This window comes from Podarcis erhardii, assembly GCF_964252035.2.
Source record: "Podarcis erhardii genome assembly, chromosome: 16".
NCBI classification, from domain to species: Eukaryota; Metazoa; Chordata; class Lepidosauria; order Squamata; family Lacertidae; genus Podarcis; species Podarcis erhardii.
This window is the reverse complement of record NC_138514.1, coordinates 35,051,830-35,079,829: the sequence shown is the minus strand read 5'-3', so window position 1 is coordinate 35,079,829 and position 28,000 is coordinate 35,051,830. Positions and strand designations below refer to the sequence as shown.

The 28,000-nt window shown below is 49.7% G+C and overlaps 2 protein-coding genes and 1 long non-coding RNA gene across 4 annotated transcripts; 1 reads left to right on the top strand and 2 right to left on the bottom strand.

The window, feature by feature from the left end:
* Positions 1-3: 3 nt before the first annotated feature.
* On the top strand, positions 4-5,468 carry GEMIN4 (gem nuclear organelle associated protein 4). The gene is made up of 2 exons (XM_081844065.1): positions 4-208; positions 2,141-5,468. The coding sequence occupies exons 1-2, from the start codon at positions 19-21 to the stop codon at positions 5,305-5,307; spliced, it is 3,357 nt and encodes a 1,118-aa protein (XP_081700191.1). The 5' UTR covers positions 4-18; the 3' UTR covers positions 5,308-5,468.
* A 3,572-nt stretch (positions 5,469-9,040) lies between these two features.
* LOC309331810 lies at positions 9,041-9,970 on the bottom strand. Its single transcript, XR_014151981.1, has 2 exons — positions 9,201-9,970; positions 9,041-9,149 (listed from the first exon to the last, which is right to left on the bottom strand). It is a non-coding gene; the product is annotated as an uncharacterized lncRNA (long non-coding RNA).
* Positions 9,971-9,979: 9 nt separating this feature from the next.
* On the bottom strand, positions 9,980-27,398 carry TLCD3A (TLC domain containing 3A). 2 transcript variants are annotated; one of them, XM_081844279.1, is made up of 5 exons: positions 20,125-20,619; positions 19,477-19,608; positions 13,843-14,056; positions 11,801-11,896; positions 9,980-10,804 (listed from the first exon to the last, which is right to left on the bottom strand). In XM_081844279.1, exons 1-5 carry the CDS (start codon positions 20,199-20,201, stop codon positions 10,532-10,534), a joined length of 792 nt encoding a protein of 263 aa, XP_081700405.1. In that variant the 5' UTR covers positions 20,202-20,619; the 3' UTR covers positions 9,980-10,531. The 2 variants fall into 2 exon arrangements, with proteins under 2 accessions (XP_081700405.1, XP_081700406.1); XM_081844280.1 differs by lacking the exon at positions 20,125-20,619 and adding an exon at positions 27,256-27,398 and having other exon boundaries at positions 10,165-10,804; positions 19,477-19,560.
* Positions 27,399-28,000: the final 602 nt, after the last annotated feature.

Here is a 28,000-nt window from a genome sequence, read left to right as displayed (position 1 = left end):
GTGCGCCCTGAGCGCACAATGGACGGCGCCGCCGCCGCCGCCGTCTCCAACTGCGGAGCCCCGGAGGGCGCCGTCGCCCGAGCCGCTGCTGCCGCCGTCGAGGATCCCGGCGCGGGCAGGCGGCGGAGGAGCCCCGCTCTCGGCCATGCCGCCTTCCCCTCGCCTGCCGGAGCCGGGCTAGGAGGCAGCCCCGAAGCCATGGAGCTAGGTAGTTGGGTGGCTGCTGGCTTTCCTCTCTCGCTTCCAGCTACTCGGAGTAGACCCCCTTGGAATGAACGGGGCCCAGTTCGTTTCAGGGGGTTCTGCACTGAGTAGGACTTGGGTTTCCTTAAGCGGCTTTTCCTGCCAAGGAGCGCATTTGTAAGAAATCAGTCTTTTAGCGAGGGCAACACGCACACTTTTGAACTGGCCTCCTACTGTCCTCTTTTCAGAGCTTGGGGGGGGGGGACATTTTAAGGAAGCCCAGCCAGAAGTGGATTCAGTGGACGTGTGTTTTGTGTGTTTTAAGCTTATCGTCTATTTTAATACTCTTCTGGATATTTTAAATAGCTGCTTTTAACCTTACAATGTTATTGTTCTTTTTTTTGTGTGTGAACCGTTTTGAGGTGTGTGTCTGTATGTATGTACACACACACACACACACACACACACACACACACACACACAGGTATAAACCATCAAGCAGTTTTATGAAACTCAGCCCTCCAGCTGTTTTGGGACTACAATTCCCATCATCCCTGATCAATGGTCCTGTTAGCTAAGGATGATGGGAGTTGTAGTCCCAAAACAGTTGGAGGCTTAAGCAAAGCCAGGTGTCTGTCTCGCTCAGTCACTCCATCCCTGGAATATTATAAGACTGACTTTGCCTTATCTGCAGGGTTGTTGTGATTGTCCGCTAGATGATGACAAAGTAGGTGATGGTGACTATTAAGAGAATTACTGTTACCATCCTTCTTTCCTTGTCTATCTGCTTTCTTGAAGAAACGATGGTGCCCTTCAGAGGGGAGAAGAACTTTGCACGTGTTCAAAAGCATTGATAAGTTTCCTTCTTCTCTAAAGCAGACAGAACAACCCGGTTGGCTTTCAGAAGGCACTCTGCCTGAGCTCAAATGCTCCTTTCCCCCCTTTAGTTCCTTTTAAAATAAAATAAAATCTGCCACACTCTGCAGCAGGTGTGCTCAGTGGCGTTATCTGTTTTCTTTATTTTATTGTGAAACACTTGTCTTCCACTTAACTGTAAGCAAAATCTCATAAGGCGTTTACCAAAGATAACCTCACCTCGCATCAAAAATATACATTAAAATGATATTGGTATCTGAAGAAGTGTGCATGCACACGAAAGCTCATACCAAGAACTGACTTAGTTGGTCTTTAAGGTGCTACTGGAAGGAATTTGTTTTGTTTTGACTATGGCAGACCAACACGGCTACCTATCTGTAATTAAAATGATAGGTAGAAATAAAAAGTGTTTCTTAAAAAATTGAAAATATAATTTAAACTGGCTGCTAAGCTAAAACAAATTCAAATGTATGCCCAACCCCCAGAACACTCGCCTAAATGGAAATAGTTTTTGGCAGGTGGCGAAAAGAATGCAGCCAAGGCTCCTGTCTAACATCAAGAGGCAGGGAGTTCCAGAGTCTGGATGCTGCCACTCTGAAAAATCTATTCCATACAAGTGCAGAATGACTATTATGTGGCACTTTTACTACTGCCATTTCCGCAGATCAAAACGGTCGAGAGGGTACATGTGGGGTCCTGTTGACTAACACTGTTTGTCACAGAAGGGTCTTGGGTTCAAACCTCCACGCTTCCAGCTCAAAGGATCGTGGTGTAGGTGGGAAGGTCTCGGGCTCAGCAGCAGAGCGTCTTTCTGGCATGTAGAAAGTCCCAGGTTCATTCTCCAGCAACTCCAGATAGGGCTGGGAGTTCGCCTCTCCCTGTAGCCCTGGAGAGCGGCTGCCAATCAGTGTGGGCAGTACTGAGCGAGTTGGACCCAGTGGTGTGACCCTATATAAGGCAGCTTCCAGTGTGTCTCTGCCAGGACCGAAAAGTGCTGCTGCCAGTCAGAGTGGGCCGTATAGGGCTGGATGGATAAATGCAGGTCTTTGCCTTCTCAGTATGCCTGTCTTTGCTCAAACAGGGCCGGTGACCATCTGCGGAGAACTGAGTGTGTTGCACGGGGGGTTCCTGCTGGCTTCCAGCATCTGCCACCCCAAACCGCTGTCGGAGTTGGCCAAGTCCGACTGGCCCCAAGTGGGGAAGCCCATCATCGACGCCCTGGAAGAGATCTGCACGTCCCATTCATCGTACCCGCCCGAGCCCGGCGCCTGGAAGCGGAAAGCCGCCGTGGTCCTCTGGTCCAAGATCCTCCTCTCGTCGCCCTCCGTCTCAGCCAACCAGAGATGGAAGGAAGATGTCTTCTTCTCTGCCAGCAACATGATCCCGGAGATTAACCACACGGTCCTCTTTGAGCTCTTCAAGGCTATCAACGCCCCGCGGCTGTTCGCCCAGCTTCTGCTGGTGTTGCCGGAACACGTCTGCCGGAAGGAGCTGGAGACCTTTGTGGGGTACGTGGCCAACGAGACTTCCCCGGCCGACGTCTCATTCTTCTTGGACGTCTGGTGGGAAATCCTGAGGCATCAGGAGGGACAGGAGGACAGGCTGATGCTCCTCTTCCGCTCGGTGTCCCACCAGTATCTCTCGGAGCCTGACGAGGTGGGGCAGCCCCCAAAGAGATTCAAGAGCGACGCCCCTTCTTTGCTAGGTTCCTCCGTGGCCGCTGGCGTCCTCCCGGTCTTGACTGAAGGGTTGAAGCTCATCAAGGAGAACGTCAACCCAGCCAGGATGAAATGCCACGCTCTCGCCAACCTGGCAGACGTGCTGTCCGTCTCGCTCGCGGCGCAGCGTGAGGCAGACTCGCTGCCGGTCCAGGCTTATTTGGAGAAGATTTCCTCCGTGGTAACACTCTGGAGCAGCGACTGCGATGGTCGATACAGCAAGCAGGAACTAAGTGAGCAGGTGAAAGAGGCGGAGAGGAGCATCAGCTTGCTGAATGCTGCAAGGCCGCCGGGCGAAGCATTGCCCGTCGATGTGGGCTTCCTCCGGGCCCTGCTGGAGGAGTGGTCCCCCGCTCTGCAGGAGTTGCTCAACGACCCCCAGCAGATCTGCTACGAGAGCTACCGGCTCCTGGAGGCCCTGGCCTCTCTCAAGAAGAAGCTAGCGGACTGCTCCAAGCAGGAAGACCACAAGAGAGATGCGGCACAGGAGATGTCGGCGCTCGGTGATCTCATCGCAGGCTTCTTGAAGAAAGTGAGCCCTGAGCTGTGGGGCAAGAGCGCCGGTGGTGACCTCCTGCCGTCGGTGGCCATGGCGGTCATCGAGAAAAAGATGGACAGGCACCAAGAAGTGTGCTCCCTTTTCGCTTCGGAGAAAAGCTGGGCGTTCACAGGCGACTGGGTCGCTTGCCTCGTTCGGAACAAAGACCTGTTCCGGGAACCAGAGCTGGTCTCGAAATTGCTGGAGACGTTGGCGTCTGCCGACCCCTCCGGGAAGCAGGAGCAGCAAGCCACGGTGGCGAGGGTCCTGCTGGAGTGCTACATGGACCTCCCCTTGCCCGATAAGAACAAAGTGATTTCGGGCGTTTTGGCTGCTTGGGGCAGGCGGGGCCTCTCTAAGGTGTCTCCGGCTTTCTCGGAGGGGTTCCAGGAGGACCTCAACGTGGCCTTCAACCAGATCATCCAGAGTGCCTCCGGAGAAGGCTTGAAGAAGGCCGTGGCTTCCGTGTCCCGGCTGGTCATCCTCAACCCGGAGGCCACCATCAAGAAAATGAGCAACTTAGCCGTGGCCAATCTGGGAACACACCAGTTCTTGGCAGAGATCCTGTGTTCCTTCCCGGCTCTGAGCTTCCGGGAGACTCTGGACTTGGAGGAAGCGCCCGTCAGCCTGCTGCTGGGGTGCCTGAAAGAAGCCGTCTGGGACCGCCTCTCGTCGCCCAAGGAGAAGGAGCAGTTCCTGGAGTTCGTGGTTTATCTCTTGCAGCCGAGTGCAGCAAGACCTCTCCTCTCTCCGGCAGAGGTGACACAGGCCCTCGTCCTCCCTTTTCTGAAGGCGGGCTCCCCTCACGTCGAGCTGTGCCTGCAGATCCTCAACAAAGTCCTCAAAGTGCCACTGCCCGCCGAGGAGGCTAGCTGGCTCCACAGCTGCCACCCTTTCCCTCTCCTCTTCTGCCTCTGCAAGCTCCTCGACGGCTTTGCCCAGTACTGGCACGAGCCGCAAGACCAGCACTGCCTCTCCTTGGAAGCCAAGGACTTGGTGGCCACCAACCTAGCTCAGCTCTGTGACGCCCTCTTGGCCCAGAAGGACTCCCTGTCGCCTGAGCTGTGGGCGCAGTCGGTGGCTTGGTTGCACAAGAAGGTGGCAGCCTTAGACTGGACCGTCGGCCTCCGCCTGAAGAGCATCTATGGGGAGCACTTCAAGAACGAGGTCCCGGCCACGCTTTTTGAGGTCTGCAAGCTCCCGGAGGGCGAGTGGACCTCCTGTCCGCTCCCAAATTACGGCGCGGGCAGCGGCCTGCTGGCCTGGATGGAGTGTTGCTGTGTCTCTGCCAACTTGCGGGAGGAGATGCTGGCGCTGCTCACCGTCAATGTGGACAACCCCGAGGAGGTCAACCTCTTCAGCAAAGGCTTCCTGGTGGCCCTGGTCCAGGTCTTCCCCTGGTGCAGCCACAGCGAGTGGCGGAGGCTGGTTGGCGTGGTTCAGAGCCTTCTAGACCAAGAAGTGCTGTACGTGCCGTATTCACTGGAGTACGTCCAGTTCCTGCCCTTGCTGAACTTCCGCCCGTTTGCCTACCACCTCCAGTTCTCAGTTCTTCTCCTGAGGGCCTTCCAGTTCCTCTGCGGCGCCAGCGGCTCCACCTGGCTGCCGGCAGAGGCGTGGAGGCATGTGGCCCGGCTGTACTGCCTCGCCGTGTCTGATCTGCTGGGTTCGGTCAAGGGCATTGCCCGGAATCAGTGGCAGCCGGCCCAGGAGAAGAGCAACGTGACGCGAGAGCTGTCCTTCGTCTACGTCCAGATCTTCTGCCACGCCCTCCACGTGGCCGCCATGCTGCCGGACGACGGCACGGGCGAGCCCCTCCTCCTCCTCTCCCTGGAGATCCTCTCGCAGTACGAAATGCTCTACGACGCCGACGAGGCTCTCGGCAGCGCCCTGAGGAAGGCCAACGAGAGGCACTTCCTGGAGTCCATCGCGGAGAACGTCACCAACAAGGAGCTGCGAACAATGCTCCTACAGAAGCTCCGCAAGCTGTGAAGCCGGCCGCGGTTCGAGAATGGTGAAGCAGGTTGCGCGGTCCGTACGGAGTTGAAGGTGCCTTCTGAACCTCAGGACCCTGGTTCGTTCTGCAGGCGTCTCTCCCCAAAGGAGCAGGGTGGGAGATTTGGAACCTCTATAATAAACCTTTTTATCACTTTGATGGTTTTCGCAACCGGCTAATCGGTATTTATTTGTGGGAATAGTTGTGTGCTGCCATATACATAAATATACATATCCAAGTGGTTTACAGCAAGGAAAACGTAAAACATGTATTGTAAAAGCACAAAAAGCTTAAAAACGAGCAGCAGCAAACTACTGTGGAAGGATGCACTCTTAATTACCTCCATAGTCCTAGTAGAATTAGAAAAAATTTTCAGCAGGTGCTTAAAAGTTGGCAGAGAAGGTACCTGCTGAGTCTCCAGTGGCAGAGAGTTCCACAGGACTAGGCCCATGGCACTGAAAGCTGCCGTTGTCAAATGAGACTCGCCGACTTGGGGGAATGACCCACAACACTCCTTCAGATGACCTCTGTGGTCGAGATGAGATACAGTGGTGCCTCGCAAGACGAAATTAATCCGTTCCGTGAGGCTCTTCGTATAGCGGTTTTTTCGTCTTGCGAAGCAAGCCCATTGACAGCTTAGCGGATTAGCACTATAAGCGGTTTAGCGGCTTTTAGCAGATCAGCTGATAAGCGGCTTAGCGGCTTAGGAAAAGGGGGGAAAAAGGGGAAAAAACCCGCAGGAACTCGCAAGACATTTCGTCTTGCGAAGCAAGCCCATAGGGAAATTCGTTTTGCGAAGCGCCTCCAAAACAGAAAACCCTTTCGTCTAGCGGGTTTTCCGTCTTGCGAGGCGTTCGTCTTGCGGGGCACCACTGTATAAGCATTTTGGCGATCCCTGTTTGTTGCTATTTTGTGGTTATTGGAGTGTATCTCGTACTAAATTAAACTCAGATTCCTGAAGCTGAAGCACTTAAGCTAGTCACATCCTTTAATTTCAGTGGGTTTACTCAGAGTAGGACGAATGTTGGATGCAGCTTGTCGCTACCAATTCATTTATCAATCGCCTTTTACATAGGTCTCAAGGTGATTTTATAGACTTAACACCGAAAGAGTTTTAAAATCTCTGGCTAGTATGCAACATTAACCATGTGCAGAGCAAACCCGCTGAAATTAATGGACGTGGCTTGACTTGGGCCCATTAATTTATCTGTTCTGTAACTCACTGCAAACCCTGCTGAGAGTTTTTGCGGAGTCAGCTACTATTTCTGGGGCTTGGAGGAGAAACCTTCTGGCAGAATGCAGTCACCTGTTGGTGGTCCCTCCTGTAATAGCAAAATAATGATTATCCTAAAATGGTTAGGCACCCAATATTCCCCTCATTTAACGGCTAAAGCCTCTGCAAGAAGCACGAAGGGTTTCACTGGATGAGTTGTCCAGGCTTTCTTTGCAAAAGTTGAGGGAGCGCTGAACCCAAAGCATTTTTTGACCAAAGTGGTCAAAAAGAAAATGCCAATCGGTGGCACCTGGACACTAAATTTGAAGAGTTCCTTGTATTTGCACTCTTTTAGTTGGGCCGGATCTTTAAGGCTTGTCTTTCACCTCCCTAGCTCTGCTTTGAGGTTTTTAATCACTTGTCCGTTACACTTGATTTTAGTGTTTTACTAAATCCTTAACCAGCAGAGCTTCATGGTTCAAAAGGTAGGCCTTAGTTTGCCTCCCCATGGTCAAGATCCAATGATCCCCAAGCGTGCATCTCCAGGTTGTGGAGACATAAGGCACCATCCTGGCCCCCAGGTATATTCACTCAGTCACAAAATGCACCTGGATTATTTCAAGCCCTGAACAAGAGTCAACAATTCAAATTTCTCAACAGGTTATCTTTTATTTGTCTGCTTTCAAATATATATATATACCAGGCCTGTAGTCTTGCAGGAGAAAACAGTGAATCCAGTGACATAAAACCATTTAATATGGAGTCTCTCTCTTTTTCCTTCCTCACCCATTTTGGCAGGGTTGTGTCACAGTGAGAGGAGACTTTTCCTCAAGAGTCGCTTGAAGCTGTCCCTCAGAGTAGTGTGTAAACGCTGCAAGTGGTTATCATGTTTTGGGCAGCTCCTAGGCACTTGTTTGTGATCTTTTGGAGAACCCAAAACCCGTAGAATCCTCTGGTTATGAGGGACACAGTGAATACTTATTTACAGTACATTCCTTTCTGGTTTTGCAATATATCGTTGAAGGTTCCCAGGGAGGGAAATATGCTTGTCAGCCTCCCTGCTGCCGATTCCACCGGGCGACTTCAAAAGACATTTTAAAGATGTTTGGCACGTCTAACCACGTCTCGTAGCATCGTTTGAAAGTCAAAAGACAGTATTTAAATGTTGTAGAACAGGGATGGAGTTTGCTGTTCTCTCAACCTCTCTTATATCCCTGGCGTATGATCTTCCTTTCAAATAAAAACAACATTCAGGCATATTGGAGCAGATATTGTAAACCAGCGAGTTGGCTGAGGGGAAAGAAAAATATCTCCTGGGATTTGTGCAATTTCAGAGACATTTGAGGGCTGTTCCCCGTCCTGTTGTACACAAGGCACCTTATTGGTCTCAAGGAAAATAATATTAATAAAGGAAAGTCTGGGACATATAGGCATGGTCAGAGCTTTTGGCCTGGGTGGGCCACATGGGGGCTGTGGTCAGACAATAGTTCCCATCATCCCTGAAAAGGACTGTGGGAAGAGATTTGAGGTTTCTGAGTGACTCCGCAGCGAGGGAAAGCGACAGCATTTGGGGCGAGGGTTTAGTTTAGGAAGTTAAAAAAGGAGGGTTATATGAGGTAGAGGAGAAGATAACCTCCCCATCTTCTGTTCTCCACAATGCAGAGTGTGGAGAACAGTAGATATGAGGAAGAAAACCTCCCAAATACACTGTACCTCGGTTTTTGAGCATCCAGGAAGCCGAACGTTGCGGTTTTCGCCAAAAACCCGGAAGTAATTGCTTCCGTTTTCAAATGCTTTTTGGAAATCAAATGGCTTCCGGTGAGCGCCCCCCCCCCCATTTTCTCCATTGATGTTGCAGACCGCCCTTTGCGCCTCGGTTGTCAAACATTTCGGAAGTCGAACGGTCTTCTGGAATGGATTATGTCGACAACCGAGGTAAACCACTGTACTAGAATCCAGTGGGGACATCTAATGAAGTTGAGAGCTAGAAAACAGTGGAAAGAACTTCGCTCTGTTCCGCTACGGAATTCGCTCCTGTAAGTTGTCGTGAGGGCGGCCATCTTGGTTGTTTTTAAAAGGGGATGAGGCACAGTTGTGGAGGATAAGGCTTATCGCTGGCGGCAAGGCAGGCTGGCTGTGGTGTCCCAACACTGTCGGAGGCAGTAAAAAGCCACTTCTGATGAAGTGAAAGGTGCTTCTGAAGTTTGGGAACCTCTGGAGAGCACCACAACCTCAGAGGAGACGCTGGTTTGTTAAGAAGAAGAAGAGGAGGAGGAGGAGTTTGGATTTGATATCCCGCCTTTCACTCCCTTTAGGAGTCTCAAAGCGGCTAACATTCTCCTTTCCCTTCCTCCCCCACAACAAACACTCTGTGAGGTGAGTGGGGCTGAGAGACTTCAGAGAAGTGTGACTGGCCCAAGGTCACCCAGCAGCTGCATGTGGAGGAGCGGGGAAGCGAACCCGGTTCACCAGATTACGAGTCCACTGCTCTTAACCACTACACCACACTGGCTTAAGGAGATGTTATAGCTGCATCAATCCGAAGGCTGCTCCAACGTGGTACTTGCAAAGGCATTCCGGAAAGATCAGACATAAACAAGGAGGTAGAAAAAAGGCCAGCTACTTCTTGGCCAAGCTGTGCCAGGGTCTAGAGACGCCCCCCCCCCCCAGCTTGACCAGAAAGAAAATAGGCACAAAAAGTGATGGGGGGGGGGAGGAACACCCCTGTAGGAAAATAGATTGCACCAGTGATGGGGGAACCAAATGCTGCTGGACTCCAACTCCCAGAAGCCAGCGTGGTCAATGGCCAGGGGAATGATGGGAGTTGTAGTCCAGCCCCATCTGGCAGGCCACGGCTTTTCATAGACTTGTCGAGCTGGAAGGGACAACAAGGGTAATCTAGTCGAACCCCGTGCAATGCAGGATTTCTTTTGCCCAAGGTGCGGCAGGGCTTGAACCCCCGACTCTGAGATTAAGAGTCTCATGCTCTACCAGCCGAACTACCCCTCGGTTGGACCCAAGCTCCACCTGCGGCAGACTTCTTGTGTTCCAAACAGAGGGCCACCGTCAACGTGGAGCCAGGTGCGAATTGCGTGGGGAAGCTTTACTCCTGTGTGGCGCTGGCACTGCTGGTGCAGAGATTTTAGGCCGGCCCCTGCAGGGTCTCGACAAAAATACTCATCTTACAGGCAGGACAAAGAAACACCAACACATTTGATTTGGCCCAGAGACCAGGTCACGAGAGGGGGCGATCCCCGCACCAACCTCCCACTGCCTGGTCATCCCCCCCCCCAAAATATGATGACCAGGCTGCCCAATGCCCCATTTTCTTCCCCAGCATAGAATCCATACCCTCCTCATTTTTACAGCTCGGGGAGTGGGTGAAAAGACAGCTTGATTTTGCCAAACCGGCACTTGGGTCCCAAGCCCACGATTCGAATCTTGGGGCGAAAGTACTCTGGGTTATCTGCCCCCCCGCCTTCTTCACTTCAGCAGTATAAGGGGGGGGTCATTTTCTTGCTCCTATTCAGAGCATGACTTGAGAAGCAATAAACCCTCGATTTCACCAAAGCCACCGAGAAACCTACAGCCGGCGTACCCAGTGCCCCCTTTCTGCCCACCCTTTTGTCCCAAGAGAGGCCAGATCCTGGCACGCTGCCCCCATCCTGCAAACTGGAAGCAGCTTCCAGCAGTCCCGGCCCATTTTGAGCACCTTGGCGGGTGAGAACGTGAGAACGGGGTGCTGGGCGAGGTGTGTGGGTGGCCGGATCCAGCAGCAATCTTCTGGCAGTAGACTCCTCAGAACAGAACAGAGCAAAAAGCAACCCGGCCTTGCTGGCACCGTATGGCAACCGGATTTCACCCAGGGGCCACCTGCAGAGGTCGTTTGCCTGTCACTCCTGGGCAAAGCCCCCGGCGTCCCGACTGAGAGGTCTCTCCCCAGAGGCTGGCGCAGAAAGTCGGGGCGGGCTGGACCCAGCCGACAGGGAGCAGGTCTCAGGCCGCCATTATCGGGCTCGGTCCGGGGCCGGCGGGGCTCTGTACAGCCGCAGGGCCTTGCGGCAGATGAGGGCGAACCAGTAGAGCTGAGGGGCGATGAGCAGGGCATTGGCCACGTTGCAGTGGAGGGGAATGTGGAAAGGGACTTTGTAGATGGGGAGGCCCGTCTGGCGGCCGTAGGCCCAGTACATGAAGGGGAACAGGACAATGCGGCACAGGAAGAAGGTCACCAGGACGAGGACGCCGTTGACTTTGTGCAAGGCCGAATCCTGCATTTTCAGCTGGGGAAGAGAAAGCGGGAGGTGAAAACAGTTATATACAGCTATCTAAACAACAACAACAACAACCAGAAAACCCTAGAGCTGTGGAAACTATTACAGTGGTACCTCAGGTTACAGACGCTTCAGGTTACAGACTCCGCTAACCCAGAAATAATACATCAGGTTAAGAACTTTGCTTCAGGATGAGAACAGAAATCGTGCTCCAGCAGCGGGAGGCCCCATTAGCTAAAGCAGTACCTCAGTTTAAGAACAGTTTCAGGTTAAGAACAGACCTCTGGAACGAATAAGTACTTAACCCAAGGTACCACTGTATTTAAACAACAACAACAACCAGAATACCCTAGAGCTGTGGAAATTATTATAGTGGTACCTTGGGTTACAGATGCTTCAGGTTACAGACGCTTCAGGTTACAGACTCTGCTAACCCAGAAATAGGTTAAGAACTTTGCTTCAGGATGAGAACAGAAATTGTGCTCCGGCGGTGCAGCGGCAGCGAGAGGCCCCATTAGCTAAAGTTAGGTTAAGAACAGTTTCAGGTTAAGAACAGACCTCCAGAACAAATTAAGTTCTTAACCCGAGGTACCACTGTATTAATAATCCTCATCTGACTGGGTCGCCCCAGCCACTCTGGGTGGCTTCCAACAAATTATAAAACCACACACCATATTTCCAGCAACATCCTCCTCATTTGTGTAGGACAACTCAGTTCACCATTTGCAATATGTTAGTGCATTTAGCATCTCTCTCGGGGGGGGGGGTGCCTGTTGCTTCTCTGCATGATTGCACTGCTTTTGTTTTTCATTTAAAAAAAACAACCAGTGACTTGTGGAGAAATGAAGGCAGGTGCTTGCGATGGCAGGAAATTGTGTCTTTTGCCATCAGAAACACAACTGCCCTGAGCCTCAGAGCAAAGCACATCTCTGCTTTTAACCAGGGAGTAGAAGAAACGGGTATCGGACCCCGAGTGTCTGAGAAAGCCTGGGGTTGCGGTTTTACCTGCAACAGGATCTTGCCCAACGATACAAAGGGGGTGCTCAGCTCAGCCGTGTAGATGCAGCCGACGAAGAAGTCTCCCAGCTCACCCCTGAAGTGCTGTGGACGAAAGCAGGGGAGAGAATTTGAGGGATTTGTGTGTCTGTGTGTGCAAGCGGCTTGCAACCCAGCAGCCCTAAGTGAGGAGCAGTAGGGAATGCTTTTCAGTCTGAGGGCCAAATTCCCTTCCGGGCAGCCTTCCGGGGCCTGCATGGACACCTCTGAAGATATCACAGCCATATTTTGCATCACACTTCCTGAAATCAAGGAACAGGCTTTTGCTATTCCTGGGATGCTGTTTCAAACAGAATTTTGCACGATGGTTCCTGAATCAAGGAGCCCTTCTATGCTTGGATATAATCCAACTAGAGGCTCCTCATGAGGCCAGAGGAACATCCCCCGGCTGTGAGACGTGAAGGCCGCTCCCTGCAAGGCCCTTTCCACCTGGCCTACTATGTTAAATATGCACAGTGGTACGTCGGGTTACAGACGCTTCAGGTTACAGACTCCGCTAACCCAGAAATAGTACCTCGGATTAATAACTTTGCTTCAGGATGAGAACAGAAATCGTGCTCCGGTGGCGCGGCAGCAGCAGGAGGCCCCATTAGCTAAAGTGGTGCTTCAGGTTAAGAACAGTTTCAGGTTAAGAACGGACCTCCGGAACGAATTAAGTACTTAACCTGAGGTACCACTGTATTCTGTAGTTGACCTCCTTTGTAATGTTTTATTTTGAAATCTTTAAGATATTTTAGTTTTCTTTTATGTTGCTTTGACTGTATACTCTACACAGTGGTACCTCTGTTTATGAACGTTTTGGGTTTCGAGCTCTGCTATCCCGGAAGTAGCTGCTCCTGGTTGCGAACTTTGCCCTGGGATGCGAGTGGGAATCATGCGCCGGAGGCATGCATGCGCAGCAGGAAGCGTGCCTCAGGATAAGAACGGTTTCTGGTTACGAACGGACCTCTGGAAGGGATTCAGTTCGTAACCAGAAGTACCACTGTATTTGACTTTCTTCAGATAGTATTATTTATGTTTTATTGATTTAATGTGCTGTGCTGGCCACATGACCCGGAAAAACTGTCTGTGGACAAGCGTCGGCTCCCTCAGCCAGTAAACCGAGATGAGCGCCGCAACCTCAGAGTCGTTTGCGACTGGTCTTAACTGTCAGGTGTCCTTTACTTTTTTTAAACCGCTCTGAGATTTTTCTTAAAAATACAAAAAGCGATACAGAAATTTAAAAAATAATTGGGCACCATTGCAAATCAAGGTGGCAGGCTGGACCTTTCAAAACGGCACTGATTTTATCCAAATTTTGCAAGTGGGCCCAAGATCAAGGAACAGGCTTTCGGCTGCCTTTGGATACCACTGGTCGCCATTTTGAATAAAGATGGCCGGCCAAACCTTTCAGTTTTGTATCATAGATACAAGGCTGCTAGTTAATCATGGCGATTACAGACACTTTCCGGGAAGTTTCCACGCTTGTGCCTGCGCAGGTTGGCATCTCCCAGCAAGCATGGCAGAGCGCCCACAGGTATGTTTCCGAGCACAATTCAAAGTGTTGGTGCTGACCTTTAAAGCCTTAAACGGCCTCGGTCCAGTAGACCTGAAGGAGCGTCTCCACCCCCATCGTTCTGCCCGGACACTGAGGTCCAGCTCTGAGGGCCTTCTGGCGGTTCCCTCCCTGCGAGAAGCCAAGTTACAGGGAACCAGGCAGAGGGCCTTCTTGGTAGTGGCGCCCGCTCTGTGGAACGCCCTCCCACCAGATGTCAAAGAGAACAACAACTACCAAACTTTTAGAAGACATCTAAAGGCAGCCCTGTTTAGGGAAGTTTTTAATGTTTAATAGATTATTGTATTTTAGCGTTTTGTTGGAAGCTGCCCAGAGTGGCTGGGGAAACCCAGCCAGATGGGTGGGGTATAAATAATAAATTATTATTATTATTATTATTATTATTATTAACACCCAGAACGCGCCAAATTCCTTAAGAAAACGGAAGTGCTCTCACCGTAGCCACTGGCGTGAGGACGATGAGGATGAAAAGGTGGTGTGTGACCATCAGCCTTTCTCTCCTCAGGAAGCTGTTGACGCTGGCCAGAGAATACTTCGGGTGCGCCTCCCCTTTCTCCTCGCCCTTGTGCCAGTGGCAGAGGTACATGACGTAGATGTCGTAGGCCATGTAGGAGACCACAACCCACATGTACTCACGTGCAATCCAGTGCCTGTTTGGGGAGGAGAAGGAAGAGTGGTGGGTTAAGGGTGGGCATTTGAGGGCACATGGACCCAGGGCCAAGGACCTGGAAATCCCTAATTTCACATGCCTCGTTTCGAATTTCAAACGTGTGTTCCAAGAATAATAACACTGGTCAACAACAAATTTGTTGTCTGCGTTTTTTCAGTTGATTTAGGACGAATCTGATGCGCTGAATCCAAAAATCACATTGGTTTTGCTCAATCTGGTCAAGTTTTTGAGCTATGGCCACATGCCTTTTTTTTTACTTTTTTCACATGTACGCTTGTGTGGAGCATTTTAGAAGAAGTTGGTGGGGGTAAAATGCCATGTCGAATAATTGTTTTGATTGGAAATGATTATTTTAATGAGAAGAAGTATTCAGGTCCGATAGTTCTGGGTGATTATGTTAAAAAGGGATCAGTTTGAAGTCATAAAACCTCGAAATCTTCCATAAATTGGTGTGGCAAAGCATAAAGTTGCTTACCATGCTTATTTTGGTATTAAACTTGGTGACCAGGATAAAGCTTGGGCGCCACACATGGTGTGCAAGGCATGCACCGAGACTCTACATGGGTGGACCAATGGCAAGAGGAGTCTGAACTTTGGAATTCCCATGGTTCAGAGGGAGCCGACAAACCATGTCACTGGCTGCTACTTCTGCGCTGTTGATGTGACTGGGATCAACAGAAAGAACCAGAGCAGCCTCAAGTATCCTGATCTTCAATCAGCACGTCGTCCTGTAGCTCATTGTGATGAAATTCCAGTGCCTATCTTCGGGGAACTTCCTGACATTAGTGACGAAAATGCCTCCAGTGTTGAGGGACATGAAGAAGAAGTGGTTCTTGAAGATGATGCTCCACATCCATTTTCCCAAAAGGAGTTGAATGATCTAGTTCGCGACCTCAGCTTGTCAAAGGACTCTGCCGAGCTGTTGGCATCCAGATTGAAGGAAAAAACCCTCCTCTCTGACAGTGCTCGCATCAGCTTCTTCCGCAACAGGCATCAAGAGTACCTCTGTTTTTTCTCGGAAGAGGACTTGGTGTACTGTGCAGATATTGCACAGCTTCTGCTCAAGCTTGGAGTGCCACAGTACGAACCCAAAGATTGGAGACTGTTCAATGATAGCAGCAAGCGATCACTGAAATGTGTTCTGCTACACAACGGCAACCAGTTTGCCTCTATACCCTTGGCTCACTCGACTACACTGAAGGAGAACTATGAAGTGGTAAAGTATGTGCTGGAGAAAATTGATTATGATCAGCATAAGTGGTTTATTTGTGTTGACCTGAAGATGGTGAACTTTTTGTTGGGACAATAGTCTGGCTTCACCAAGTACCCATGTTTTCTGTGCATGTGGGATAGTAGGGACCGTGCTCAGCATTACACGAAGGAGGACTGGCCTGTGCGGGAGGAATTAGTGCCTTGCAAAGAAAGGAACATCATCAACGACCCTCTAGTGGACAGAGACAGAATACTCTTCCCACCGCTGCACATCAAGCTCCGCTTAATCAAGCAGTTCACCAAGGCTCTGGACAAGGATGGTGACTGCTTCACTTACTTGTGCCAGGCTTTTCCAGGATTGACCATGGAGAAGTTGAAAGCTGGCATCTTTGACAGTCCTCAGATCCGTCAGCTCATCAGAGATCCAGAGTTCGGAAACTCAATGAACGAAGTGGAATTGAAAGCGTGGAAGGCATTTGTTCTGGTAGTGAAGAACTTTCTTGGCAACAATAAGGCCAGAAACTATGCAGAACTTGTCAGCAACATGCTGACTGCTTTCAGAAACCTGGGCTGCAACATGAGCGTCAAGATGCACTACCTATTTTCATATATGGACCGGTTTCCTGAGAACCTGGGTTCAATGAGTGACGAGCAGGGGGAGAGATTCCATCAGGACATGAAAGAGATGGAGACCAGGTATCAGGGTCGCTGGGACGCAGTCATGATGGCTGACTACTGTTGGACTCTGAAGAGAGACCTCCCTGCCGCTGAGCAGTCCAGGAGTTCCAAGAAACGGAAGTTCAAGCCCTGAAGTTTGAAAAATGGTGAAGCAACATGCAATTTACGTGTACTTACCTTTATCAATGCCCACCATTCAGTTTACAGTAATCAATGTTTCTATCAGGTAATCAATATATGTTGTTGGAAAAACATTTTTTTCTCTTAAAAACATATTTAGGATGATATGTGTTGACAAAAATCAGCTGATAATGCCACAGAAATGTAATCGATTTTGTCACAAGATCTGATTTTTTTCAAATCAACATAGCACAAAAACCTGACCTGATGGAGAGAAACGGATGCCATTTCCTGATTCAGCAGTGCAAAAATACCCTAAACCAATTGTAGAAATCTAGACAACATTCTAAAAGTAAAAAATTGTTGCCCGGTGTAATAATAGGTTTAAACTTCAGGTTGTGCCAATGCTAGTCCTGTGCGCAGCAGACCCATTGAAGTTACCCGGGTTCCTTGTTCTCAATACTTCTACTCTGAGTAGGACTCAGTCAGATACCACGGGTTGAAGTTTTAAATTCAACATTTGGCAAAAGCTCCCCCCCCCCCCGCCAATGTTTCCATTCCAGCTAGCTGTTGTAATAACTAAATTTTAAGAATTGATTCGTGAGTTTGCTTTCATCCCTCTTCCCTCCCCATCCCTTTTCCCTTTTGTGTCGTGTCTAAGATTGCAAGGCTGCAGAGGCAGGTGCTGTCTTGGGGGTGGGGGTGGGCATTGTTCTTGCATTCAGACTGCCTCCACACAAGGAAGCACTGTGTGGTATCCCGGTTAATATCCACTAAAAGGGCTCACCTCCCTCCACGAAGCTGTTTTTTATTTTAAACGGTGGAATCTGCAGCTTCAGGTCTTCAAGGGCGGAGAGAGGTACTTTTTTGTTTTGGTGCCTTGATGCAATTCGTTCTGCAAAGCTTCCCTTGCAGTTAATTATGCAATGCCTGCCTTGTCAAAATTGCCTGTTGCAAAAGTGGTGACATTTCCCCCTATTTTTCTGGGACAGAGCTTTGCACAACTCAGGATGAGTTCAGCCAACACAATACGCAACCCCTTTAGAAAATAATTCATATCCAACCGTCTCTCCGGCAAAAGAGAAGCATTCCTAGTCCTTGTGATTTTTATTTTTTATTTTAAAGCGCCAGAGTGCCATTGGTGCACACGGTGCACATGGAATTTAACGTTGAGCAACTGAGTGCAGGTCTCTACTCCCAGAAGTTTGCAATAGATATTTCCAAGAAGGGAGGAGATAATGAAAGGAAATATGGAGACAATATGAGCCAGTGGAGATCTGTTAATTTGGGTGGGTGGGGGAGAACAGAGTGAAGGTTTGGGGGAGGGGGCAGATCTGTGACCCTCGTTGGACTCCAACTCCCATCATCACTGACAACCGGCTGTGTGAGATGCTGTGGCTGTTGTTGTCTGGAGCGAGCCAGCTGTAAATCACACTGAGCAAGTTGGAGTTAACTCTTTATTAGCAAAACCACAATCTGCACAAGAGTGTCAAGCTTAATAAACACAGCAACTCATTTCTGGTAGGTCCTGCCACCATGAAGTTATTTAGGAAAGTTTTTAATATTTAATGCTGTATTGTTTTTAACACTCGATTGGGAGCCACCCAGAGTGGAAACTCAGCCAGATGGGCGGGGTATAAATAAATTATTATTATTATTATTATTATTATTATTATTATTATTATTATTGCAGATTGAGGGTCCCTACCTCCCCACAGCCATCTAAGTCCCTTCCTCTCCAGGGTTTTTTCCAAGCAATCGTGACTGGGAGGCTGGGAGTGGTGACTGGGAGACCATATAACACCGGATCTTCATTGGCTCCCAGTACGTTTCCAAGCACAATTCAAAGTGTTGGTGCTGACCTTGAAAGCCCTAAACGGCCCAGTAGACCTGAAGGAGCGTCTCCACCCCTGTCGTTCAGCCTGGACACTGAGGTCCAGCGCCAAGGGCCTTCTGGCAGTTCCCTCCCTGTGAGAAGCCAAGTTACAGGGAACCAGGCAGAGGGCCTTCTTGGTGGTGGCACCCACCCTGTGGAACGCCCTTCCCACTTTTAGAAGACATCTGAAGGCAGCCCTGTTGTTGGGAGCTGTGCAGAGTGGCTGGGGAAACCCAGCCAGATTGGAAGGATAGAAATAATAAATTATTATTATTATTATTATTATTATTATTATCATCATCATCATCATCATCATCATTATTCGGAGACTGCACCTATGTGTCCCCAATCTCTCCTCTGCCCTTTTCATGCCTCTTCTGGTTCTGGGAGCTAAGTGTGGAGGGGAGCTTGTTGCAGAAAGAGGGCGAGACTCCCATGACTCTTCACCAGCCATCTCTGTCTCTTAGCCTCCTGCATCACTCCCCTGCTTTAGCTTTTGCCTCTGTTTCTGCACTACTCTCTGCCACAGACTCTACCAGCTCACTAAGGTCTATTACCTCTTCAGCTTCCAACCCTTCCTCTTCCTAGGCTTCTCTCTCTGATCACTCATCACTGTCACACCACCAACCTCCAGGCTCTGAGCCTTCTTCCCTTAGTGCAGGCATCCCCAAACTCCGGCCCTCCAGATGTTTTGGGACTACAATTCCCATCATCCCTGACCACTGGTCCTGTTAGCTAGGGATGGTGGGAGTTGTAGTCCCAAAACATCTGGAGGACCGAGTTTGGGGATGCCTGCCTTAGTGGTTCCCATAGCTGGTCCCTCCCATCATTCCTCTGCTTCCAGCCAGTCCAGGGCAGTTATCTACACTGAACCCCTGCCTGAAACCCTGGAGAGCTGCTACCAGCCAGAGTAGGCCGTATTGATCTAGATGGACAGCTTCCTATGAGGAGCAGTGCCAGCCTCCAAGTGCTTCCTGCAACTCAGGGGCATCTGAGTCAGAGAACCTGCACTCCAGGACTGGATCCGGGTCTCAGCAACAAAGGAAGCTGCCTTTGTAGAGTCAGACCACGGGATCCATCGGACTTAGTATTGTCTGCACTGGCTGGCAGCAGCTGCCCAGGATTTCAGGCAGGCAGTCTCAACCTGTCCTACCTGGCAATGGAAGTTGAACCCGGGTCCTTCTGCATGCAGAGCAAATTCTCTCTGCCACTAAACTAGGGCCCTCTCCCCATCACAAACACACCCTAATTCCAATCTGGATGCGGGTTGGACTAGATGATCCCTGGGACCCCATCCATGGTATGATTCCGTGAAATACGTCAAACCCAGCAGCAAGGGCTGCCTGATCTCAAGACCACACACCTTTATTCGGAAGCATGCCTCTCTGCGATTTGTTCAGGAGGACGAGGCCTGCAGTCCAAGCATCCTTATCTCTGGCAGGTGAAAGTCCTCTGATAAGGGCTGATGAAAATCTGCACACCTGGCTTCAGTTTACAAGCCTCTCTTTAATTACCTGTCGTGCACGACGTCCTCGCAGCTGAAGATGACAATGATCCCGGAAAGAGTGGCCATCATGGCCTGGACAGACGACACCAGCCTAGGGAGAAAACAATGGTCAACAAGGGAAATGTTTGTACAGTGGTACCTTAGGTTACAGACACTTCAGGTTACAGACTCTGCTAACCCAGAAATAGTACCTCGGGTTAAGAACTTTGCTTCAGGATGACAACAGAAATCGCGCAGCAGCAACGGGAGGCCCCATTAGCTAAAGTGGTACCTCAGGTTAAGAACAGTTTCAGGTTAAGAACGGACTTTCAGAATGAATTACGTTCTTAACCCGAGGTACCACTGTAAAATGTACTTGTGTGGGACACTCTCTCAGTGATTCCTTGACTTGTCTCATACTCTAAAGCAGACTATCAGTACAGTGGTACCTCGGGTTACATACGCTTCAGGTTACCTACACTTCAGGTTACAGACTCCGCTAACCCAGAAATAGTGCTTCGGGTTAAGAACTTTGCTTCGGGATGAGAACAGAAATTGTGCGGCTACAGCAGGAGGCCCCATTAGCTAAAGTGGTGCTTCAGGTTAAGAACAGTTTCAGGTTAAGAACGGACCTCCGGAATGAATTAGGTACTTAACCCGAGGTACCACTGTACACGGTAGCTGGACTCCCCTCATTCTCCTGACCATGGACTTGGCCAGCAGGGGCTGATGGGAATTGGAGTCTAACAGCATCCGGACGGCTGGCTGCAGGTTCCCCGGAGCTAGACCTGCAGGATCCTAGAACTTAGGGGGTGCCTAAAATGAGGGTGAAGAAAGTGGACACAGAGATGTTTTTGTGACCCATTTCTACAATTCCAGGATTCTGCGACTTCCTGATTGGCAGCTTATCATTTGAACTTTGGGGTGGGGCGGGGAAAAGGCTCAGTCTTGCCACAAAGAGGTTCAAACTGAAATTGGCACGGTCACCACGTCCCGAGAGACAAAGTAAATACCCTTGAGTCAATAAACAGTGGTTTCCCTTTCTCGTATTTATACATTGGTTCTCCGGCAGGGTCTGTCGTTGGTTGAGCTTGGCCTTCCGTTGAGTCATCAGTTTGCGTCTCAGTCCTGCTGGGAGACTTGTGAGCCGAGAGGAGAAGAGATATAATGGCCAACTTCCAGGGTATTTTGAATGGTGGGGGGCTTTTACTAGTGGGCCACGGGGCATCTGTCTTCCCCAAATACCTCCAAGGATTTCCTGGACATTGAAATGTTAAAAAAGGGAAGTGTTGGGTGCGAATTAGCAGGGGGCGAGAAATGTGCAGAAAGGGTGAAAATCACGAATTGTCTATTATCCAAGGGTGATTCATTGGGGCAAGTGGGGGGGCATTCTCCCCACCAGAAGAAGGCAAAAGGAGCAAAAATGTATCATACTCATGATAATAAATGGTGGAAATTGTAAGGAAAAAGAAGGAACCTTTTACCACATGTGGTGGACGTGCCCCAAGGTAAAAGACTTCTGGGAAAGGATTTATAATGAACTGAAAAAAGTGTTGAAATCAGAAGCCTTTTGACTTGGTATAGTGGGGTGGGGGGCGTGAAATCCCCCCAAAAGGATGTTACTTTTTTTCTGTATGCCACAACAGCTGTGAGAATATTACTAGCGAAGAATTGGAAGAAACAAGATGTACCAACTATCGAAGAACGGCAGATGAAGATGATGGACTATATGGAACTTGCCGAACTGACCGGGAGACTCCGAGACCAGAGAGAAGAGACAGTGGAAGAAGATTGGAAGAAGTTTAAAGAATATTTGAAAAAATATGTGAATATTTAAATCTTAGAATACCTCTGGAAGTGGATATAGGCTGTAGGGTTAAAAGTAGAAGATAGTGTATTTTAAAATAGTATTATTTGTAAGGGATAATATGTGAAGATTTTTATGGTAAAAGTAAGTGTGATTTTAAAAATAGCTAGAAATTATGATATATGTAAACTGCTAAAGATGAAGTAAAATGAAAATCAGATAGAATGTTAGAAGGATGTTGGAATGAAGCTATGTGGTTTTAGCAGAAATGTTATAAAGGATTAAGTAAAAATGGATTGGTAATTAGTGAAAGAGGAGAATGTAAAATAGTATATCAAGATGAATTTTTAGGATAAAAACAAAGATGGAAAGGATTTGCTGAAATATCTAATTGAACTAGAATACAAAAAAGGGAGGTGTGAGGAGGTCAAGGAAATAAGCAAAGGAAAGAAAGTTATGTAAAGGTTGGATTTGTGTGTTGTTGGTTTTTTTCTTTTTGTTTTGTTTTTTTGTTTTTGTGCTTTGTTTGCTTAACTTTTTCTATTTTTCTTTCTGTAACCTTTAAAACTTTAATAAAATCTATTATAAAAAAATAAAATGAAATGAAAATCAGATAGAGGGGACTTGGGGAAGCTCACTTAACAATGTTTAGAAAAAATACGGATAAGACAAGAATTTGTTTGTTTTTCTGTTTCTGTTCTTTAGTTGTTGTTGTTTAGTCGTTTAGTCGTGTCCGCCTCTTCGTGACCCCCTGGACCAGAGCACGCCAGGCACTCCTGTCTTCCACTGCCTCCCGCAGTTTGGTCAAACTCATGCTGGTCGCTTTGAGAACACTGTCCAACCTTCTCGTCCTCTGTCGTCCCCTTCTCCTTGTGCCCTCCATCTTTCCCAACATCAGGGTTTGTTTTTTTTACAGGGAGTCTTCTCTTCTCATGAGGTGGCCAAAGTACTGGAGCCTCAGCTTCAGGATCTGTCCTTCCAGTGAGCTCTCAGGGCTGATTTCCTGAAGAATGGAGAGGTTTGATCTTCTTGCAGTCCATGGGACTCTCAAGAGTCTCCTCCAGCACCAGAATTCAAAAGCATCAATTCTTTGGCAGTCAGCCTTCTTGATGGTCCAGCTCTCACTTCCATACATCACTACTGGGAAAACCATAGCTTTAACTATTCGGATCTTTGTTGGCAAGGTGATGTCTCTGCTTTTTAAGATGCTGTCTTAGTTGTGTTATAAAATGAATTTAAAAAATTGGGGGGGGGGAGAAGAAGGCAAAGGGAGGCTGGCTGCCAAGTATCCTGTTCTGACAGTAGCCAACTCAATGTCCCCAAGCAAAGCCCCCAAGCAGGATTTGAGAACCACGGCAATCAGAATTTTCAGCAACTGGTATTCAGAGGTAGACTGCGCCCAGCAGTGGAGGAAGAACACTGCCACCATGGATTTCTTTTATCTGCCCTGAATCTCCCGACCTTCAGCTCCATTGGCTGGCCACGGGTTCGAATGTTACGAGAGGCAAGGAAAGCTTTTCTCTGCCTAATTTCCCCACACCGATCCATCCTGTTCTCATGTTGTTATGCAAGAGGGAGAGAGAAACGCGTCGTCATAATTCCGTTTCTTGCCAGGATGCAGGTAACTCAACCAAATCTCTCTGCGTCTGGCGTGAATGCATTGATCAACCCGCTCTAGACGTGGAAACAAGGGAACCACCTGGGTCTTCTGAGGAGATCCCCTGCTGCAACTCTGCAGGGTTTGCTTCTCCTCGCTCAAAATCAAGAAGTGCATTCCCAGATCAGAAACAAATTGTCATCTAAGGCTCCCGCAGGCCCAAACTGCTATTTTGCATAGGAGGCTGCCCGGCGCATCTCTGGGTGATACCCTGGGATTTATTTTTTAGTGTGCAGTCAGACACAAAAAACCACTGATCCCTAAGGAGAAGCTGCCACTGATACAGGATGTTAAGCAAGGAGCAAAGCATGCTTTTGTCTGTAATGACTGTTTTGTCTAGCAAAAAAAAACTATAAATAACTTGGCACCATTAAGCTAGATGAAGTGAAATATGAAGATAAGTTAAATTTAAGAAAAGACAAATTTTGGATAATCATTAGGCTAAATTTAAATTTTTAAGGTTTGAACAAACGATATCTAAAATTAGAGACACAACATTGGAAAATTAGATAATAAGAATGGAATTAAGGAGATAAATTGCTGGTTAAATTTTTATAATTAGGAACGCAGGAGCGGGAGATGTGAGGAAGTCCAAAGAAGTTAAGAAAATATGTTTATGATATGTGTTACCTTGTTTCTTTATTTGTATTGTAACTAAAAAAAAACAACCTTTAATAAATATTTATTTAAAAAAAATGTAATGACTGTTTTGAAAATTATCATCGGGTGTGTGATGGGGCATTTGTGCAATTGGGAAATCTACTTTAAAACACAACGCCGTGTCCCTGTTCTTCTCTTCTGCAAGTTCAGCCACACCTCTGAACCTGCTGTGACTCCAAACGTCATGGAATTGCCTGCCCTAGGATGAGGCTGCCCGTTGCACCCCTGCACGAATCCCTGCTCCAGGATTCCTGTCTCCCAATCCAGAAGCACTCCCAAATTAGCATCCTGGGGCAACATAGAGAGGTTGGTGTGTTCCTTTTGGGGAGAGGAGCCTATGATCTTGGACACAGTCTGTTAAATGGATGTAGGAGTCGAGTATGCCCTGGAATTCAATGTTGGAAGTCTTTTGATGTTTAAAGAGCATTGTGCGTCTCAAGCATGCAGCCTATGATTCGGTTTGGGAAGCTCTGCTTTCAACAGTTGGGTGGGAGGTTTGTGATGAATACCCAGGAATTCTCCCCTCCCAGACCAGTCCTGAGCTGAATCTTCAAAGGGTTTTCTTTTCAGAGATGAGGAACGATGCACTTCTAAGTGAGGCAACAGCCGTCAGGACTGACCGGTCAGTTGCAACCGCCTCTAAATCTGAAGTCCTCCAGTGTGTGTGTGGGTAACCATTCCACACCCCAGTAAGAGGCTAGCGTGACGCTGTGCTTAGTGTGTTGGGGTCAAGCACGTGAGGCCTGCGTTCAAATCCCGCCACCTTGAAATTCACTGAATGGTCTCCAACGATCCAAGAGGGTCAATTCAGCCAGGACGATAGCTTGTGTCCAGAGGCGGGAAAGGCTTTGCAGCCACGAGGGCCGCATTCCCTTCTAAGCAAGCTTCCGGGGGCCATGTTCCGCTGGTGGGCGGGGCCAGAAGCAAAAGTGGGCGGAGCAATGCATATAAATATTACACACACCTCCGCATCTCTCCAGGCGGTAGGTGTGGTCAAAGACACCTGATAGCCAGATGTAGGGAAGGAATAAAGGTAAAGGGAACCTGACCATTAGGTCCAGTCGTGGCCGACGCTGGGGTCGCGACACTCCTCTTGCTTTATTGGCCGAGGGGGCCGGCGTACAGCTTCCGGGTCATGTGGCCAGCAGGACTAAGCCGCTTCTGGCGAACCAGAGAAGCGCACGGAAACGCCGTTTACCTTCCCGCCGGTGCGGTACCTATTTATCTACTTGCACTTTGACATGCTTACGAACTGCTAGGTGGGCAGGAGCAGGGACCGAGCAACGGGAGCTCAGCCCGTCGCGGGGATTCGAACCGCCGACCTTCTGATCAGCAAGTCCTAGGCTCTGTGGTTTAACCCACAGTGCCACCCAGAAGGGAAGGAATAGTACCGCTCTATTCTGCCTTGGTCAGACCACACCTGGAAGACTGTGCCCTGTTCTGGGCGCCCCAATTTAAGAAGGATATTGACAAGCTGGAATGTGTGCAGAGGAGGGAGACAAAGATTATCAATGGGTGTGGAGACCAAGCCTGATGAGGTGGGTCTGTTTAGCCTGGAAAAGAGGAGACCGAGAGGAGAGACGATAGCCATCTTCAAATATCTCAAGGGCTGTCAGATGGAACAAGCCTGTTTTCTCCTGTTGTAGAAGGTGGGACTCAAACCAACGGCTTCAAGTTTCAAGAAAGGAGATTCTCACTAAACATTACGAAGAATTTTCTGACAACAGGAGCTGTTTGACAGTGGAACGGACTCCCTAAGCAGAGACCATCTGCCACAGATGCTTTAGTTGAAATTCCTGCATTGCAGGGGGTTGGACTAGATGACCACTGGGGTCCCAACTCCACAAAATGTCTGTCCTTCCAATAAACATAAGCCTTTCTTTGGGGATCTGGCTTCGGAAAGATCTTGCTTCTCTTTCCCTGTTCCTTGACGACATTTCCATCCCAACTTTCCAGCAGACAGAGCTGTTCCCAACTTACCCCACATAACATACTGAGCATTCCATAGCTAAAACTTCCTGCCATCTTTCCTATGACTCCGATGGCCGAATTTGCACAAACACAGATCCTTCCCCTCTGGTTCCTAAATTGCAATTATATCATTACAGTGGTACCTCGGGTTAAGTACTTAATTTGTTCCAGAGGTCTGTTCTTAACCCAAAACTGTTCTTAACCTGAAGCACCACTTTAGCTAATGGGGCCTCCTGCTGCTGCCGCATGATTTCTGTTCTCATCCTGAAGCAAAGTTCTTAACCTGAAGCACTATTTCTGGGTTAGCAGAGTCTGAAACCTGAAGCGTATGTAACCCGAGATACCACTGTATATGAATAATACTTATTTTTTTAAGAAGAAAATGTGCCATGAGGAGATTCACTCGCTCAACATATGCAGCCTTTTACAGAGCAAAACCATCTGTAAATTTAACTCAGTATTGCCTACACTGACTGGCAGCCCCTCTCTATAGAGTTTCAGGGGGCCCTACTGCATGCACTGACCTGCAGCAGCTCCCTGGGATTTCAGACAGGGAGCCTTTCCCAGCCCTGGCAGGAGATGCTATTGATGAATGAACCTGCAGCCTTCTGCATGCAAGCTCAGTATTGACTGCACTGACTGGCAGCAGCTCTCCAGAGTTTCAGGCAGCCCTACCCAGAGATGCTGGGGGTTGAACTTGAGACCTTCTGCATGCAAAGCAGATGCTGTGTTGCTAAGCAACAGGAGACATTCCCTACGACTCCCTAAGGATAGATAGTCTCTTGACTGCCTCCCAATCTTCTATTTCATCTGGACAGGAATGTCCCTGCCTTATCCCTGCCCTGCCCTGCCCTTAAACTCCTGTTGAAAGCCTTTGCCCTGCCCTTAAACCAGTGTTGCTGTTCTTAGGGATGCAGGGAGAGAATCCCCTTCCTCCCATGAGCCTTAAGGGGTCCTCTTCCCTCCCCCCCCCCGCAAGCCCCTCTGGATCCCCCAAACAGAAGAGGTAAAAAAGCAAAACTAGAGCAATTGCATTTGCAACCGATCCGGACTGAGGAACCTGGTGCTCTTCAGATGCTGTTGGATTGCAACTCCAAGCAGACAGGAGGGTCAATGGTTAGGGAGTCCAACAACATCGGAGGGCCTTCCAATTTCCCCCGAACCCGCTATATGGGATCCTTCTGTATTGCTAAGGGGTCGAACTGGCCCCGTTTGCCTTTTCCCAAAGCCCGCCCGCCGAGGAGCCCTGTGCAGCTCGTAAGCAGCCGGCTTTGCTCTTCAAAGCAACAGGCAGCCAAGCCTGGATGGAGAAGAGGTTTCTGAAAGTTCGCGCCAGCTGCTCGCTCTCCCTCGATCCCGGCCACGGAGAGCTGGATCCCTCCAGCCTGGGGAGGGAGAGGGAGAAAGGGACAAAGACCCGCCGTCTAGGGGTAGCATCCAATCCGAGGGCTACACACATGGAAGTTAATAGATCGCAGTGTGAGGCTTGTTGAGGCCGGCGGGTCTACTCTGAGTCGGGCTTACGCCGGATCCGACCCGGCTTCCCGCGCCTGCAAGAACTTTGCGCCGGCTTTTCATTCAACTCCATCCGGTTGCATAAGAGGATCCGGGTGGAATGCCTTCCCTTTTCCTCCGCCTCTCCCCCCTCCCCGCACCTCTGGCTTCCCGTCGGTCTCCCTCCCTCTCTCCCCCACCTCGGTGCCAGCCGGTACCTGCCGCTGAGGACGATCCGGTCCTTGAGGCTCCATGCCGGCGCCAGCCAGCGCAGGCTGCGGACGGAGACTGCGAAAAGCCCCGGGAAGAAGAGAGCTCCGAGGGCCAGCGTCTGCCACATCCCTTCCCCGGCTGCCGGCCGCCCAGGCGCTCCGGGGATCTGCTCCGGAGACAGAAGAGGCGCTCGACAACTGGACGCCCGCCTCGAACGCTGTGTTTCTCAACAGCAGGCCGGGCGGCGGCGGCGGCGGCGAAAGAGGAGGTGGAGCTGCCGCCGCCGTCGTCGTCGGGCGGGAGAGACAGAGAGTGATGGAAGGGGCGGGCGGTGGGCCGCCTTCTGCAGCGGCCGGCCCTTCCCTCCCCCTGAGCCGGTAGGAGCGTCAATGTGGGGTGCAGGGAAGTCGAGGAGGAGGAGGATCCTGTGTCGTCCGTCCCCTCGAAATAAATAAATTAAATAAATCTCCCGCCCCCTCGGGGCTGAAGCCTTTGCAAGATCGGTTGCCGCCGCCGCCCCGAACTGATGGAACGCCGGCTGCCTGAACGTTCCGCGGGATGGAACATTGGCTGCCTGAACGTTCCGCGCGATGGAACGCTCGGCGGCCTCAACGTTCCAAACCCCGCCGCGCGAACCGTTCCAACGTTCCACGGAGCTTTGAAGAAGTTGCCCCGCTCCCCAGGAGTGGGCGGGGCCGTAGAGTTCACAGAACGTTGACGGCGCGCTCCGAACCGCGTGGGCTGCGGCCG